The 17,835-nt window shown below is 39.6% G+C and overlaps 1 protein-coding gene across 16 annotated transcripts in view; it reads left to right on the forward strand.

Annotated features, from left to right (window-relative positions):
• Window positions 1-17,835, forward strand: part of INPP4A (inositol polyphosphate-4-phosphatase type I A) — a 110,829-nt gene that overhangs the window by 83,975 nt on the left and 9,019 nt on the right. For all 16 annotated transcript variants that reach the window (XM_064408122.1, XM_064408125.1, XM_064408123.1 and 13 more), the window contains 8 exons: window positions 1,700-1,732; window positions 4,764-4,936; window positions 6,421-6,544; window positions 7,419-7,545; window positions 7,925-8,065; window positions 9,394-9,491; window positions 13,387-13,499; window positions 13,851-14,005. In XM_064408122.1, the coding sequence (XP_064264192.1) occupies window positions 1,700-1,732; window positions 4,764-4,936; window positions 6,421-6,544; window positions 7,419-7,545; window positions 7,925-8,065; window positions 9,394-9,491; window positions 13,387-13,499; window positions 13,851-14,005 (964 nt within the window). The remainder of the gene's footprint in view (window positions 1-1,699; window positions 1,733-4,763; window positions 4,937-6,420; window positions 6,545-7,418; window positions 7,546-7,924; window positions 8,066-9,393; window positions 9,492-13,386; window positions 13,500-13,850; window positions 14,006-17,835) is intronic.

Consider the following 17,835-nt stretch of genomic DNA (forward strand, 5'->3'; position numbering starts at 1 on the left):
GTTTTTCTAGATTAGACTGATATTTTTGTGTATTATTAAAAAATAGGAGAGTAGGTTTTTGTTTCAGTAATCTTTGACTAAATTCCTTCTACTGGTTTAATGCCTATAAATGTTTTTGTTTGCTAGCTAGTTTACATGGAGTTTTATATGTATTTACATGTAAGTTTAATCAGTAACCTTCAATGCACATTCACATAAATGATTAAAAGTTGTGGATTTTTAATATTAAAAATTCACAGGAAAAATCTATGTTGAGTGTTGTCAGAAGCTTTTCCCAAGACAATTCGATGCTGAAAAGACCTTAGAATGATATTTTCCTATCATTTTCAGTGGTTCTTTTAAATCTACTCTGGATCATGGCACTTATGCCACATAAAAGTGGAATTGGCTGTGTGACCCTACCAAAGATGTTTTTAGTGCAAAGAATTTCTGTAACTTTTCCCTGCTGTCCCTCCAAAATAGGGGAAAAAAAATTCCTTCTTTTTATCTGACAGAACCTGGGGCAGAATTAAAGGACAAGGAAGGTCCTTTCTCTAAGTTCAGAATCACAACATTATTGGCTTTGTGTATTGAAAGATTTAAAGTTTTTGAGTAATTCTGAGTTTTGAATAAATGAGCAGAGAGCAGATAGAAATCATTTTGAAAGCAATGTAAAACCAAGCTAAGCAAGATAGTTCCAGAACTGGTAAGAGAGGGACAGTAAAATTTATTGAAGGATCTCTCTAGAAATGAATGTTTGTGAAAGAAAATACTGCCTGAAATAGTAGAAGGGAAACTTAAAAAAGATATTTTCAAATGTACTTAGGTTATTGGCTTAGATATTCATTATTAAAATCACATTGGGACTTACAGTATGATGGATTTTAATTTACTGAGAGGTTTTTCTGATTATCTAGCTGAGATGATTGTCCTGATGCACACTATTGAATTCTAGATTTTCTGTTGTTATGTTCAGATTTATAATTAATTGACTAGTGAATCTAGATATAAACAACAGAAGCTTAAATCCTGTTAGCTTAGTAAACTACTTTTCATTAATGCAGGACTTGCTATAACAGGGCTTATGTTATTTTTTTACTGTTAGAATTGACCTGTAGTATGTTTTCATCTGATACCTTGATCCTCCCACTGAAGTGAGTATGGAATACTCACAGACTTCTCTGGTGAGGTTTCAGCCCTTAATATACATTCTAATGTTTCTGTTAATTATCTCAGAAATTGTGTAATGGAATTTTGACTAAGATAGCAAAGGACAGGTTTCTTATTACTCTTACATTGTGGGTGCCTTAGTGTCGTTTTCTGTTAAATGCATTGAACTTACTGCTGGTCTTTTGCTCTTCTGTTTAGCAGCCTTACTGCCAGCTTAATCTATAATTGCAGTAAAGCAGTGGTTCTCAAATTGTGCCCTGTGGATCACTGGGGATTGACAGTGCACTTGCTGGTAATCCACAGGGATCTTCTGAGCTAGCAAGTACTGGCTTTCCTCCAAATCCCCATCCAGGTGTTCTTCTGATCAGAACAATGGAATGGAGGAGACAGCCCATGCCCTTGATGCCTGGGGGCAGCAAAGTATTCTGCCTAGCTCCTCTTCACTCAGTAAAAATGTTTGAGAACCCTGGCATTGAGCATTTGAGTTGCTTGTATTTAGACTGTGTTGCTGCTCCTTAATCATGCATGTTGCCCCTCCATTTCTGTGCAGATTGCAGCCCTACTCCGGAAGAATCTGCTCCAGGTATGTGCATTCATGGCTTCTGCTTCTTCTGAGAACTGCAGGGATTTGTTCATACTTGACTGAACAAGTGCCTTGCTTTAAGATGGACCATTTTGAAATGGCAGTGCTTTATAACACCACGTGAGTTATCTAAGCTGTTGAGAAGTTATTTCCTAAGAGTGCAGAGGGTGTCTGGTCCTTTTGCTTGTACAGATATGGGAGAACGCTTGTTCAGGGCCTCTGATTTCTCCAGTTGTGTTTCAGCAAACTGATGTAGGTGACAATGGTTTGAGGCCTGTTCCAAACATCACTGAAGTCTGTGGGAGTCTAACATTTCAGACATGCCCTTTCACATGGGCTGTTGAGCTGGTCTTTCTGAATGAGAAGTCAAGCAGAACATGGAGGAGTCAACAAGGTTGATGGAAAATCTCTGTTGTGGGTGCACATCAATGCAGGACGACCCCCAGCCGGGGAATAACGTGCAATGACTCCAGTGGTTTCAGAAGGCTGAACAATTGCTTTATTAAGCTATGCTACATTATATTACATACTATACTATACTATACTAAAATATACTATATTATACTCAAGAAAAACCCGTGACCCTTTCCAGACAGTCACACAGCTTTGACCTACCTGGTCAATGAATCCAAACACCCGTCACCAGAGTCCAATTAACAAATCCTTCTTTGGTAAACAATCTCCATAACACATTCCACATGTGCCAAAGAACAGATGCAGCAAGTGAGCATAAGAATTGTTTTTCTTCTTCTTTGAGCTTTCTCACTGCCTTTCCCAGGAAAAATCCTGGGGAAGTTGTGCCTGCTGCTCTTTGTGAAGAGAGCTGTGGCCACTGGTGCACACCAAGAAGTATTGGGGATTGTAAGTCTCATTTTCAGGATACAGAATTTTGGAGTCTCATCCCAATGTTAACCTTCTTTCTTCTGTCCTTGTCCCTCTATACTTAATATGAAAAAACTAAAATATATTTTCAAGGCCTTGGAGGACAGCTGTTTTAATAATATTTTTATTGCTCTGGAGAACAGAGACCTTTAGGACGAAAAAACCAAGAACTTTTCCCACCTGATGTTACATCCTACAAGCTTTATGTATTTGGTTCTCTTAATAAGACATTAATTTTTCATTAAATAATCAGTAGTATATAGTCGGCAAAAGTTCACTGTGTGAACTCCTTGGCCTTCCCAACACCCCTACCTTGTTCTAACCTAATTTGAGAGACTAGGAGTGCATTTTGTTTTATTCCTGTTTACTGTTAATAACAACTGCCATTGACTAAAAAAAAATGAACACAGTTGACACTTCTGTGAAGTAAGTAGAAAAAATTATTTAGAACTTTGAAGCCTGACAAGGGTTTGTTTTTTGACGGCCAGAATTTTAAACCAAGAGAATACACAGCACAGAGTATTTTTGCTCACTACCCTAGTTGAGTCCCTGCCTTCTATGTGAATGTTGGAAGAAAAATCCCATCTAATAATTACATTATCTTCACCAGTGTACTTTGTGATTACCAAAGATAAACATATCTTTTAAATGTAGTGCTGTCAGACACACTGACAATTTTAAATCTTTGCTGAGTTAGTAGCTATATACATGTATGTCCATACAGTCAGTGAGATGATGATGTGCTGGAAGATATTTTCAGTTCTTGCTATTCTCATTTGTTTATAGCAAAGCTCTTAAATGCAGTAAGAGACACAGTTTCATGTGTATTTTGCTTTCTAAGTGTTCACAAGGCCATGTTATGGCATCTAATTTTGACATAAAATATTTAATAGCATTTAAAAGACAGGTTGTGATTCCTTGCCTGTTCTTTTGATGTTTTGTGCTTTATTTAAGGCAATGAAACAGAGTCAAACAACTTCCCCATTGTGTAGTTTGTTAGGTTATGTATTTACCACTTAGAGCAAAAGCCAAAAGGATAGTTCTGTTAATCTTGCCAGATATGTTTCTATTAGCAGACTTCCAGAGTTCCCCTCTTTGGCTGGTTATCAAAGGAACATTTATTATTACTGACTCTTAGTTCTGCTTCTGAGTCAAAATCCCAAACAATTTCCTTCTAGGGGCATGTCTCATTCATGCAGGTTCTGGTCTGTACGTTGCCTTATTCCTACAGCCAGCTGGGTTGGGAGTTGTGTGTATGCTGTTTGTGAGCTCTGGTGCTTTTAAAAAATAAAACATACTGTCCTGCCCTTTAAAAAGAGAAGGACTTTTTGACAACTCAGTTTCACTTCTGTACTTCCTGTGCAGGACCTTGAACAGAATCCGCTGGGTCATATCTTGTGTATTTCAGTGGAAGAAAAGCTCCAAAGCTTCCAACGATCTGTATGATTCCCATCTAATTCACTATGTTTAATATTTCTTGTTATCTAGCTTAAAGCCTTCAAAACTGCTCAGGAGACAGGAAACACAAGAGTACCCACATTAATTTCTCACCTCACACTTTATTATTCTTAGCTGCAAATAGGAGATGAGCATCATCTTGCCTCACTGAGGTGCAATAAGGGTCAATAAGGTGGTGAGGCAATTGAATGATACACCTATGAGCCTGGAAATTCAAAAGGCAGGATGTTTGGAGGAATCTCATTGACAGAAATGGCTAAGCAGATGGTCCCTATTTCTGTAGTACAATGGACTCCTTACTGTCTGTCCATGTATGTGCAGTGAAAGGGTTTGTTTGAACATGAACATGCAGTTATATACACTTCTGTGTATAGTTGTTCATGTTTCTGTTATGATTTCCAAATCAGCTAGTGTACAGCCTGTTGTGTGGGCACAAATTCTGGTAACTTTTATGTGGTCTGGAAAGTCATAACAGACTAAAATTCTCCATATTTTCCTCATGCAATTACCACACTGTAAACTTACTTAATTATTACAGAGCAAAGAATAACCATCCAGCCAAAATAAAATTATTTCTAAGTGTGAATGATCAACAACTTCGTCTTGCAACAGGAAGTTATTTCTTATGGTGTGTTTGTTTCAAATAAAGTGCTTCCACTGCTGCTAATTTTTTTTTTTTCCTTTCAATCAGGTGAATGGAGTGAAGCTCTTTATCCCTTGCTGACCACACTCACTGACTGTGTAGCCATGATGAGCGACAAGGCCAAGAAAGCCATGGTGTTTTTATTAATGCAGGACAGTGCCCCGACAATAGGGCTCTGCCTGAGCCTTCAGTATCGCAGGGATGTTGTCTTCTGCCAGACTGTAAGCAAGCACATGTGCATGATTTGATTTCATTTCCACATTTGGTGGGGTTTCCATGAATATGAAAGATTACTCTTGCCAGGATTTTTCAGATCTCTTCCCAGGTTTGACCCTGATTTCCCCTCGCAAGCTGTGCTATCCTGTCCTTACTGGTTATGTGCATTTGACAGTTCATAAATTAGCTGTCTCCTTGGATATACAGTCATTCACTATTGAAAACAAAAATTATTCCAGAGCTACTAAAAATACTAGTATGTTAAAATATACTGCTGTATTCAGAAACAGCCTTTGCCTTCCAATGCCACCAGGCCAAAGCAAAAGTTAGGTGTGAGAGAGAAGGGCAAAAAGGTCTGTGAGTAGCAGGTGTACTCCTTCATTTACCTTTTGTTGTTTTCTGCATTGAGAAACCCAGCAGGACATATGGTGCCTAAGGACAGAAGTTCAGCTACAGGAAGAGAAATTAGTTCTGGGTTTTTTTCCCAGAAGTTCTGTTTCTAGACCTGCTGGTATCTCTTGTGTCAGACACTGACTACCAAGTGTCTGCACTAAAAAAATTTCCACTGCCCACAGAAAAAAATTCTTCTGTCCACTACATTTCTGTATCTGCTTCCCTGTGAAATCACTATTTCAAGAAGTTTGTTTCTTGGACATCATTGGCAGGGCTTTTGTCCCTTAATGTAATATCAAAAATGTAAAGCAAGTGACAGGATGAGAGGAAATGTCCTCAAATTGTGCCAGGGGATATTTAGAGTAGATATTAGGGAAAATTTCTTCATGGAAGAGGTTGTTAAGACCTGGAGTGGGCTGCCCAAGAAAGTGGTGGAGTCACCTTCCCTGAAATGCTAAAAAATGTGTGGATATGGCAGTTTAGGACATGGTTTAGTGATGGCCATCACCTGGGAAGTTCCTTTGTGGACAGTGAATTAAGACTAGTATTAATGTTAGATAATAGTACTGACCTTAGTACTAGATCCTCAGGATCTTGTTCTGAATCTCTTGTAGCCTCAGAGTTTAAGTCTGCATAATGCAAACAGATACTGCATTTTTAAGCTTTCTCAAATGTAATTTTTGATAAGCAGTAATTTATTCATTCTATCAAAATTCTTGGCCTGGAACTAGCTGTGTTGCTTTTCTGTCTAAAACTAAACCAATTCTCTAAGGAGCAACTTCTGTAATTCATAAGTTGTGGACCCTACCACAAGTCATCGTGTTCAGAAAACAAGAAGGTGTGAGATCTACAGCAGCCCCATTTTGAGACAGCTTGTGACATGAAGGCAGCGTGCCCTGAATCTGATTTTATGCATGCTTTGGGTTTTCATTGGTTCCTTGTCTTCAGCTGCAAGGAAAAAATGATGTTTAAAGGAAAAGAGTATCTGCGTGACAGATTTTATTGCACCTCTTATACATGCTGTGATTTTTGTTTGGGGCTGAAGAACCTTTTTTATTTTGAATCATTTCATTCTTGTCTGTTTCCTCTCTCACAGCTGACAGCTCTCATTTGTGGTTTCATTATCAAGTTGAGGAACTGCCTGCATGATGATGGATTTCTAAGACAACTCTACACCATTGGCTTGCTGGCACAGTTTGAGAGCCTGCTGAGCACTTATGGTAAAGGCAAAGGGCCAGGGAGTGGGATTAGCTGTTGAGTCAGCAAATTCTGCATTAAATTGGCTACAACAGGATGTGAGTGTTTGGGACAATCTCCAGCTCAGCTACAAAATTATTTCAAAAACTAAAATGCAAAACTAGATTATAGCTGAAGTACTTAATTATCTAACAACTCTGAATTTCTTCTCACTTACTTGAATTGCTTCCAAAAGATAAAGTGTGACATTCTATTCTTTTATAATATAATAATATAATATTTTATAATATAATAATATAATAAGGTCAATGGTTTAAGAAAGACTAAAATGTATCACAGTGATCTTTAGGGGGTTTTTTTTCAGAAAATAATTGGATGAAAGTTCCGGTAAGCTGGGAGAAACTGTGCCCAAAATACACTTTTTGAATTTTCCTGAAACTTCTGTAGTCTTGCAGCACAATGTGTGACTGAAGAGTGAATATAAAAAGGGAAATTACTTCACTCAGAAGTGTTTCACTCCTTTGTCTCAAAAGCTGTCTGGATACTCTTTAGGGAATGTTTTATTGGACAAATCCAGAATACCTTGTGCAAAGGATATCATGGCTCTGACAATGCTGAGAAGTACTTATTAGCATCATCTAACTTGGAAAATCAGCATATAAAATACTTAAAGATGAGTAGTCTGGACTGTTCTAGATAACTGGTGTTTTCTAAACTGGCTGAACTCAAAAAATCAGCCATGACATTGTCTTTAGGTCAAGGGGGAGGCTGGGCCTGCAGCACCACTTCATCTGTGGAACTTCTGTATGGAGTGATTCCCTACTGTTGTCATCAAATTGACAAAGGGAAGTTGTGCATAACAAGTAATTACAATTCACTTTTTCCTCTTGGATTTAGGTGAGGAGCTGGCAATGCTGGAGGACATGAGTTTGGGAATCATGGACTTAAGGAATGTAACCTTTAAAGTAACTCAGGCTACATCAAATACATCTACTGATATGCTGCCAGTCATCACTGGAAATCGGTAAAAACCAATAAATGTACTTTATTCTTGATGAGTGGGAACATGCCAAAATTTGGATTTTTCTACTTAAGTTGTAGAAGAACTGTGGTATTAATGAGCAGAGCAAAATCAGCCATTGTCAGGAGATTGGTAGATCTGATGTGAATGTCTGTGGGGACATAAATGCAACATTGCAGGTTGCTGCATGTTTGTTTTTGAACTAGGATAGATTTTCTGACTGGAAGCGAGTTGTGGCAGTTCCTCTGAGTCAGTTTTGACTGATGGTTGCTTTTTGATGGTTGTATTATGTTCTAGGTGTTATGCCTCTTTAGACAAATAACATATTCTTGGAATGTAGCTTTTTGATCCTTATGTCTAATAGCCATTTATTTCTTTTCAGTGATGGATTTAACGTGAGGATCCCTCTGCCAAGCGCCTTGTTTGATTTGTTGCCGCGTGAGATTCAAAGTGGAATGTTACTGAGGGTTCAGCCTGTTCTTTTCAACGTGGGAATCAATGAGCAGCAAACCCTAGCAGAGAAGTAGGTGTTCAGTCAGGCAAGCTCAGCCTTGCTGGCAGCTCAGCAATGGAGCTACGTTGATGTGGAATTGCACTCTTGCATAACTGACAGCGATTCACTTTCTCTGGGAGCACTGTTCTAAATGAATCTGCCAAATGCCAAACAAAAATAAGTCCTTCTTTGTGTGCCACGTAGCTGTGAAGCTCCTTACCTCATGGGTTTGAGACTAGTGCGGGTTTATGTGGTTCAGATGTGAATTTACAATGGGAGATCTGTCAAGGGCTATTTAGCACACAGGTGCTCCTTGTGACTTAAGACCTCTGTGAATGACAGATCACTGGAGGCTGAGATCATTCTGGGTATTGCTGTGTATTTGCTGTCTTGGTTTTGCATTCTCCCTGAGACTCCCTCTCCTGGTCGCTGTCAAAATTCAGGATAATGGGCAAAGTGCACCTGTGTTTTAACATACCCTTGCAGTATTTATGTAATGCAACACTGCTGTTGTAAAACTGAAAAATATAATTATGTAATTGTATTTGGTAGGGAAACTGCTCAGTTCTGGAAGAGCCAGCAGATTCCCTCTGTTGTGGTCACATCCTGTGAAGAGTACATTGGCAAAGCACTGCTCCAACAGAGCACTCCAGTGAAGCCAGGCACATGCATGTTGTGACAGCAGCCTTGGTACCAGGCTGGAGTGTGCACTGTGGTGGTGGACAATGAGAAAAAGTCTAACAAAATCATTCTAGCAATTACTGTTGTCCTCTGTTGCCTACAAAGGAAGCCCAAGATGACTGGCACAGTTACAGATGTCAGCTCTCTGTGTGTACATCTGTGTATGTGGATATATTTAGATAAAATGCATTGGGGCATTGTTGACCATATTTATTACATTCATGGTTTATTAATCCTAGATCCATATTTTTCATTTGCATACCTGAAGTCAACATTCTCAGTCCTGTCTACTGATGTTATGGTTGTTATTAGTTTATGAACTCAACTAGTAACTCCATTATCAAAAGTTTAAATTTAGGTAAAACAATTTGCCAGGTAGGAATTTAATATTGAAAGATAGACATGAAAGCCAAAGACTTTTAAATACTATTTTCTACAAGATTTTTTTATACCTTCCTTCCCTTTTCCCTCTCATACTCTGGTATTTTCTTTCTCTGTAATGAACCATTACAGCAGCTCTCTGTTACACTTCACCTGGCATTTAAATGGTTAGGGAAATCCTGGGATGAATCTTTAAACTGTTTTTTTGGTAGACATATTGCCAAGTGCAGTTGTTTCAAAGAAAAAGAGGAACATTTTACCTTGGGCTTAATTGTTCCTTTTTTCTGCTTTTAAAGGTTTGGAGACACCTCACTGCAAGAAGTAATTAACATGGAAAGCTTAGTGAGGTTGAATTCATATTTTGAGCAGTTCAAGGAAGTTTTGCCTGATGATTGTAAGTATTTTGTAATTAATGAGAAATTTGCTTGAACAGCACAATTCAGGCTGATTTTTTAATTTTTTTGCTTTATGTTGGTTTTTTAAATGTCAGTGGTACACCAGCTTTAGTAACCTGCAAGGAATGATACAACTCTGTTTTAATACTTGAGTGCTAAAGTAGAGTGGATTCAAGGAGTTTAAAGGTCAGACTGATTAACTTTCCTTTTTAAAGTTACTTTTACATCTCTTTCTAAATGGCACTATGTACTGTATAATTATCCAGTTAGGCAGTGAGATTGTTGTAAGGTAAAGGTGTAAAACTGACAGGTTCTAGCAGCAGCACTTTTTATGTGCAGTTTTTGGTGATGCTCTCTGCACTTATAAAACCTGCACAGAGAGCAACTGCCAGTTTTTAGGAACTCAGTCACTTCCCTCTGTTTTTCCTCTGGCACTTCCCTGTAGTTGTTGCATCTTCAGCCAACAACAGAGAACCTGAAGAGTGACAAAAGCTACATGCTTAATTTTTACTGGATTTTTTACTTGCTTGTTACTGCTTGGGATTTTTTTGAGAAGGCAGCGGCATAAGTGTTATATATAAAAATGGTGAAAATTCATCAATTCATTATTATTGCAATCAAACATCTTCTAAGGTTATTTCATGTGTCCTACAGTTACAATTTTATTCCAGAAATAAAAATGCAACAGCAGGCAATAAGATAGTAAGAATTCTGTCTGTTAAAGTGTGTTATTGTGAGTTTGGTTACCCTGAATTTTTTTTGATACAGCTAAGAGCACAACCAGCTTCCCTCCATCCAGGCATTCAAAATCCTGCATAATAAATTCTCTGGAATGTTAGCTGCAAAGTTTAATTCTTTATTGTATAGTAGTCTAGCATCGGATTTTCTTGTATGATTCAAAAATTAACCAGTTTTAAATGAATTTTGTTCATATCTCCATCTAGTCTTTTATAATTATAATTTCCATTCAGTTCCTTCCTCTTCTTTTTATTTTGCTTACCTTTTTTTTTTATTTCAGTCTCATCCCTCTTCCCCAAACCTCTTATGTTTGATCCAATCATCTTTTAGCTTTTGCCTTTTTTGCCTCCTGAAGCTTGTGATAATTTAGGATATACAAAATGAAGTGTACTTTTCTGTGAACCCTTACTAACGGAGGAATAGCATTTTACATTTAACTGCAAACCAGGTGATTGTGCCTAGTTATGTAGTCTGCAGTAGGTAGAGGCAAAAGGAAAAACAAACAGATCATTCTAGGGGACAAAGGTCCCAGTGAACTATCTGCTGGCAGGTTGCAGGAAATGTTCCCTTCAAGAGTGGTACACAAGAAAAGTTGATTCCTTAACCACTGTCCACATCCCTGTGTTATTAATTCTAAACTCTGCAGAGTTTAGAGTTTTCTAAGAAATTAGTATTAGCTTCACTAGCTCCTTGTTCTGTTAGCTCTCCTTGTCTTTAGAAAGAGGAGATGCCCTGTGCCAGCTTTTTGTTTACAGGTATTGCTTTCTTTCTAGGTGTAGAGTTCAAGCACCCAAGGACAGGCACAGTATTGTTAATTATAGAATAGAAATGTAGAATTGTTTAGGTTGGAAAAGGTCTTTAAGATCATCAAGTCCAACTGTTCCCCCAGCACTGCTAAGTCAACCCCTAAACCGTCTCCCCAAGTGCCACATCTCCACATTTTTTAAATACCTCCAAGGACGCTGACTTAACCACTTCTCTGAGCAGCCTGTTCCAGTGCTTGACAACCCTTTCAGTGAAGAAATTTTTCCCAACATCCAATCTAAATCTGCCCTGGTGCAGCTTGAGGCCATTTTCTCTTGTCCTGTTGCTGGTTGCCTGGGAGAAGAGCTCTCCTGACTTTCAGGTGGTTGTAAAGAGCAGTAAGGTCCCCCTGAGCCTCCTTTGCTCCAGGCTAAACAGCCCCAGCTCCTTCACCTGCTTCCCATAAGACTTGTGCTCCACACCCTTCACCAGCTCTGTTGCCCTTCTCTGGACACCATTGAGGTTTCAGCACTTCCATGTCCTTTTTACAGTGAGGGGCCCAGAACTGAGCACAGGAGTTGAGGTGAGGCCTCACCAGTGCTGAGCACAGGGGACAATCCCTGCCCTGCTCCTGCTGGCCACTATTGCTGGTACAGGCCAGGTCACCATTGGCCTTCTTGGTCACCTGGGCCCACCCTGGCTCATGTTCAGCTGCTGTGGACCAGCACCCCCAGCTCCTTTTCTACCAGAAGCTTCCCAGCCACTCTGCCCCCAGTCTGTAGCACTGCCTGGGGTTGTTGTGACCCAGGGACAGGACCTGACATTTGGTTGTGCTGAACCCCACAAAAGTGGCCTTGGCTTATTGATCCAGCCTGTCCAGATCCCTCTGCAGAGCTTTCCTGCCCTCCAGTAGATCAGAACTGCTGCCCAGCTTGGTGCCATCTGCCTCTGAGTGAGGGTGCACTTGATCCCCTCCTCCTGATCACTGATAAGGATTTTAAACAGGACTGGCTGCAGAACTGGGCCCTGGGGACCACACTGGTGACCAGCCACCAGCTGGATGTAGCACCATCCACCAGCACCCCGTGGACCTGGCCATCCAGCTGGGTTGTCTTACCCAGTGAACACTTGTGGGATTCACATTCTCTGAACCTGAGAAAAGCAGAGAAAAGAATGATCAAAACAATTCTTATCTCATTTGCTGCTCCTGTGTTGTGCTAAATTAGAATGCAATATGGAGACTGTTTACCCAAGAGTGATGTGTTTTGCCTCCTTTGCCTATCAGGGCCAAGCAAATGTCCAGACTGTCAGTCAGCAGAGAGTCACAAGGTTCTGTTCAGGGGAGTGCTTGTGCAGTCTCAGTTTACATATAGTGTAATATAGTGTAGAATAATATAGTGTAATAAAGTAATTAATTAGCCTTCTCATATCAATGGAGTCCTCCTCATCATTCTTCCCTGCCACGGGGGATTGTCTGCTTTTTCAATAAACAGTATGTCCCACCAAGCCACGAGCAGTTAGTCCAGGAGAATGCTGTGGAAAGCAGTGATAAAGCTTTGCCAAGGTCCAGGTAAACAATGTCCACAGCCTTCCCTCATCTGCTCAGTGGGTCACCTTCCTGCAGGAAGAAGTCAGGTTAGTCCAACATAGCATTTGCTGTGAGAAGTAGGCCTGAAATAAAGCCTCATGTGTCACTCAGGTAGGATTATTTTTGTTACAGTCATCTCTTACAGTGCATACGTCAGTGTATTTATTCAGTCACAATTTTAGTTGGTGTTCTCTGTGGTTATTCCTTAAAAAAAAAAAACAAACAAAAAAGAGAACTTGTTGAATACTTGTAATTGATTGCCTGGATTATTTTGCTACATACGTAAGAGATGGTGTGCAACAGTTTGAACACAGAAGATGAGTACTGAAAGGTACTCTGAAAATTTTCAACTACTTTATTTCCACTTAGTGAAATATTAACAAACATATCATGACAATGTGGTGTCCTGTGGATGTTTCTTGTAACTGAAAGCTGACCAGCTTGCAAATTTAAAATCAAAAATGTGAGCAAAATATAAAATATCTTCAGAGTCTCTCTGAAGACATGCATGTTTTCCTGTCACATCTGTGACAAACCGAAAGACCAAAAGACTATACCAATCTTGCTCCCTTTCTTCATTCTCTTATTATACTGCTATTAGAGTCTGAGTCCCTGAATTTTTAAATAACTGGAATTTATATTTCCAGTTGAGTTTAATTAAGCATGAATTTGTTTTGTTGATGGTACTAAGTAAATCAGAACTTGAATAGTTGTTCTAGTTTCAAGAAAACACAAATGTGTTTGCAACAGGCATATAGAAACACTTTGTAAATGATCTGTTGAGTACAGATGAATAAGTGGAGTTGGTTTTGTTTGCTTTATAGGTCTACCTCGATCTCGTAGTCAGACGTGCCTGCCTGAACTGTTAAGATTTCTGGGACAAAATGTTCATGCAAGGAAAAACAAGAATGTAGATATCCTTTGGCAAGCTGCTGAGGTATTTGTTCATCTAACCATCTCTGCATAGTTCAGCTGATTTTCTGTATTCATATGTATTTGCCCCTTTTTTATTACTGGTATATTTGAATTTCTTCATTTGCTTGCATGTAGCTTGCAAATGCTGCCAGGCTAGACCTCCTCTAGAATGAGACATGGGGAAATAGAATGTATTTTCCATATCAGATTTTCCCCTCAACTCATACAATGAAGTTCTGCTCCCTCAAACGTGCCAAACTTTGACATCGAAGCCCTAGACAACATTTGTGTCTCTGAGGGGAAGTACAGGTGTTGTCTGTGACAGGAAGTTTTGCCTGTAGAAGGAGTCATGGATTGTCTGTCCCATTTCTAGATATGCCGCAGACTTAACGGTGTTCGGTTTACGAGCTGTAAGAGTGCCAAGGACAGGACTGCCATGTCCATCACCCTGGAGCAGTGTTTGATCCTCCAGCATGAACATGGAATGGCTCCACAGGTCTTCACTCAGGCTCTGGAGTGTATGAGGAGGTAAGAGTTTGACCACATTACTTATTCCTAAATAAGGAACCATGCAAACTGCAGAGGAGTGGTGGTCTCTGTTTCCATCAAAAGAAAAAAAAGTAAGCTAAAGTCAGGAAACTGTAAAACTGACTGCTAGAATTCATCCCTCCCATGCATGTGAGTTGCATATGCTGAAGCTGGTTCTTACCAGGTTTATAACAGATGGGCTTGAGTTTTCAATAGAAAATTAGGAGTTTTCAGACAAGCATGTAAAAATATGTTTTCTCTTAATGCTGAGCTTAAGAACAGGAAACTGGTGCTTCTTTGAAAGTTGTTCAATGGTGACTTTACCTGAACTGTCATATCACTAGGTTTCTTAGTTCTAGATCAGGGAGATTACTCAGGGATGACCTATTTTTTATTCTTTGAAACACAGACACCTGCAGTTTGCACTGGTTTGCCAGTGTATTCTTTAGCAGTGAAACACTGCTCACTGGGTGAAATGTCAGTATGAGTGTTTCACACTATATAGCAACCAAATTTCATCACAACGTGTCAGTGTGCTGTTGTCATATCAAAATAATGATGTTCTGTATTCTGAAGCAGCAGAGATGTTTGCAGAACTAAATACTGTACTTTAAAAAAAATCTGTTTATTGTTGTTCAATGCCTTGTTTCAAGCACTGCTGGAAAACTCCGTAAGTCACATACCAAAAGAAAGGATAAGAAATCTAGCTTTAGTCTTTATCAATGTAGTTCAACAATGCTGTTCAGTCCTGTTTCTCAACATTCACTCTTATCAAATGTACTGTACTGTGTGTCTTTTCACCAAATTCTCTAGAGTGTTCAATTCTCTTATCCTTTCTGTATGTTTTTGCTGTTTGACCCTTTCTTACTCTTCAGTTACCTAGAAGAAAAATGTCTCATATAATAATACTTGCAGCCTCTTACATTAGTAATTTGGAGGTTTATACCTACATCTAATTGGGTGGCACTGGACTGTTTTATTTTCAGGTTTTTGCTGCACTTTTTGCTACATTGTCACAGACTTAGTACAGTACGTGAAAAGTGCACTCAGAAACTACTTAAACCTTGATATTAGAAACAATACTTGAAACAGCTCTGTGAGAGAGAATTTACTAACTTGAAATGGACTAAGTGGTATTCAAACATCTTTATTTAAATTGCACCACTTGTTGACATAGACATCTGAAACTGTTATACAGTTTCACAGTTGTGTATTTCATAAAAATGAAACCAACTAGGAAAAATACTAGGAATCTTGTTACTTTCTTCAAATTCTTTACTGCGTCACTGGGGTTTTTTTAATGCAATCACGGGCACAATACAGAGAGAGAGGTTAATAACAACATTGTTTTTGTCCTTCAGTTATTTAATATAACACAGGATCAGATAAAATACTGACTCAAGAAAAATACTGCTTTGTGTTGGTGTACACAGGGATATTGAAAGAGGGCCAATTTAATCAAAATCTTTGGCTTGAGTGTTCTACCAACATCAGGGACTTCCTCTGACAGGTGAAGGACATGACTTTTTCTCCTGTTAAATCTTTGACTAAGAGAGATTGTGCAGGACAAATACTAACTAGTCCAGAAGGAAAACCAAGATTACACCATTCTTCAAGCCCATCACTCTTCCTCACATCTTATTGCTCTTTGGGATAGGTGGTTGTGTGTTTAAAATTATTTGTCAGTTCCACTCAGGAACAATGGCACAGAATAAATAAAGCTTAATGAGAGAGACAGGATTATGGAACCTATAAGAGTCCAACTCCACCAAATCCCATTCCAGCATGGAGAGTTTGACCTGACCTAGACTACAGATACAGGATAGGAAAGGGTAGCAAATTGTACCCAAATTGCTTCCAGGGCATTCAGAAAACTTGGGTTTTGTTCTTGTAACTTAACTTGTTCTTTTGTTCTTTTAACTTAACTTTTATTTAAGTGTACTGGAAAAGGAAGGTTTGGTTCATTCTTAAAGACTTTTGAAGTTTCTGAGGCATTTGGAAGGACAAGGAAGAAGTATTAGACTCAAAGTATTTAATCTCTTCTCTGCTGACAACTTTCCAAAGAAGAAAAGCGTCCTTGTTTATACCGTTCTTGAAAAAATTAAGAAAGCATCATCTTCCATGTGATGTTGTTGGTCTTCAGAGGTGTTAGTTCCCACTTACTTGTCCTCAGGGACTTCTCTTCTTTCCTAGTCTTGTGACAATTATGTATCTGTGATATTATGTTCAATGAGCAGGGACATCAGGGAGGGAGCATTGAATGTTCTTCTAGACTCTTGTAGAAATACACAGATACAAGTTTTTGGCTTTCACCTTAGAAACAAATGCCCTATTACAATAAACTCCTTTTCTGTAAATAAGTTACAGCCTTTCCAGTCCTAAATTAAACACACAGTAACTCCCAGCTCACAAATAGTACAATCATGATGATATGTCTGGAAGTCCAAGCTAAGAGTACATGGCTACCTGACCAGTAAAGGCAGAACAAGAGTCAAAGTCCAGCTGGCTCAGGTAGCCTCTTCTATCTGCAGCCCGTGCTCCCCTCTAGATCTCCCCTCCCTCTTCCTACCAGGTTTCTGTCTTGTCCGAAATGCCAGTGGAGCAGTTTGTGGGAATATGCTCTAAGGCAGTTTCAGTCAAGATCATCCTGGATAGCAAAATATTTTACATGTTTCAGGTAACCCAGCTCATTTTCATTAAATTAATTAGGAAGGTGCAACACAAGCAATTTAGCCAACAGAGAAGGGCCATCTCTGATAGGGGCTCTTGAAAAGCAGCTGAAAATGAGGTGAGGAAAATCACCATGGTGCTGACTAAAATGATTACATAATAAAGTCCTAGGAGTCATGTTTGGGTATGACCACTCATGCAGGTATGATAAAAAGCTTGGTTGGATTTCTTTACTGATTGACCTGCTAAAAGAATAAAATCATATTGAGTTGAGCTAGACCACTTGGCAGATGCCCACCCAGCCACTCATTACCTTCCCCCAACAGGACAGGAGGAAAAAATATGTGAAAAAGCTCATGGGTTGAGATAAAGACAGGGAGATCCCTTGCCAGTTACTGGTACAGAACTGGCAAAACACAGAATTTTTTTTATTGCTAATGGATTGGAGATGTTAAGAAATAAAGATGAAAATTAAAAACCTTTGCCCTCTACCTCCCTTTTTAAACCAGGCCAAAGTATTTCACTGCTTCTTAGCTCCTCTACCTCCTCCCCATGCTGAGCAATGCACAGTGGATGTGGAACAGGGATTTGCAGTCAGTCCATAACAGGTCTCCTCTGCTCCTTTCTCCTTGCACTCTTCCTCCACTCCAGTGTGGGTCCTTCCCATGGGCTGCAGTCCTTCAGGATGAACCTGCTCCTGCATGGGCTCTCCATGATCTCCAGTTTCCTTCAGTAAATATTCATCTGCTGCACTGTGGGTCCTCCATGGGCTGCAGTGTGGATAGATCCTCTCCATGACTGCAGGGGAAGCTGCTTCAGCTCTTTCTCCTCTCCTTCCCTGACTTTGGTGCTCACAGGGCTCTTTCTCAGATCTTCTCCCGTCACTGTTCACTGCCATGCAGTGCTTTGCCTTTTCTCACACACACCTTCCCCAAGGCACCAGCTTGGCTGAGGGCTCAGCTGTGCCTGCAGTGCTTCACTGAAGCTGGCTGGAACCAGCAGTGTCCAGCATGGGGCAGCCCTGGCTTCTCCTCACAGACAGAATTCCCATGTGCAAGCTAAATTAGAAGGGAAATTGTGCAGAAGGGAAATCTCCTAACCCTTGTCCTCTCCTAGAGCTAGTCTGCTGATGAATGTTTTGATTTAAGACCCTGTACAAT

The sequence above is a fragment of the Passer domesticus genome, chromosome 2 (genome assembly GCF_036417665.1).
Source record: "Passer domesticus isolate bPasDom1 chromosome 2, bPasDom1.hap1, whole genome shotgun sequence".
Taxonomy (NCBI): domain Eukaryota; kingdom Metazoa; phylum Chordata; class Aves; order Passeriformes; family Passeridae; genus Passer; species Passer domesticus.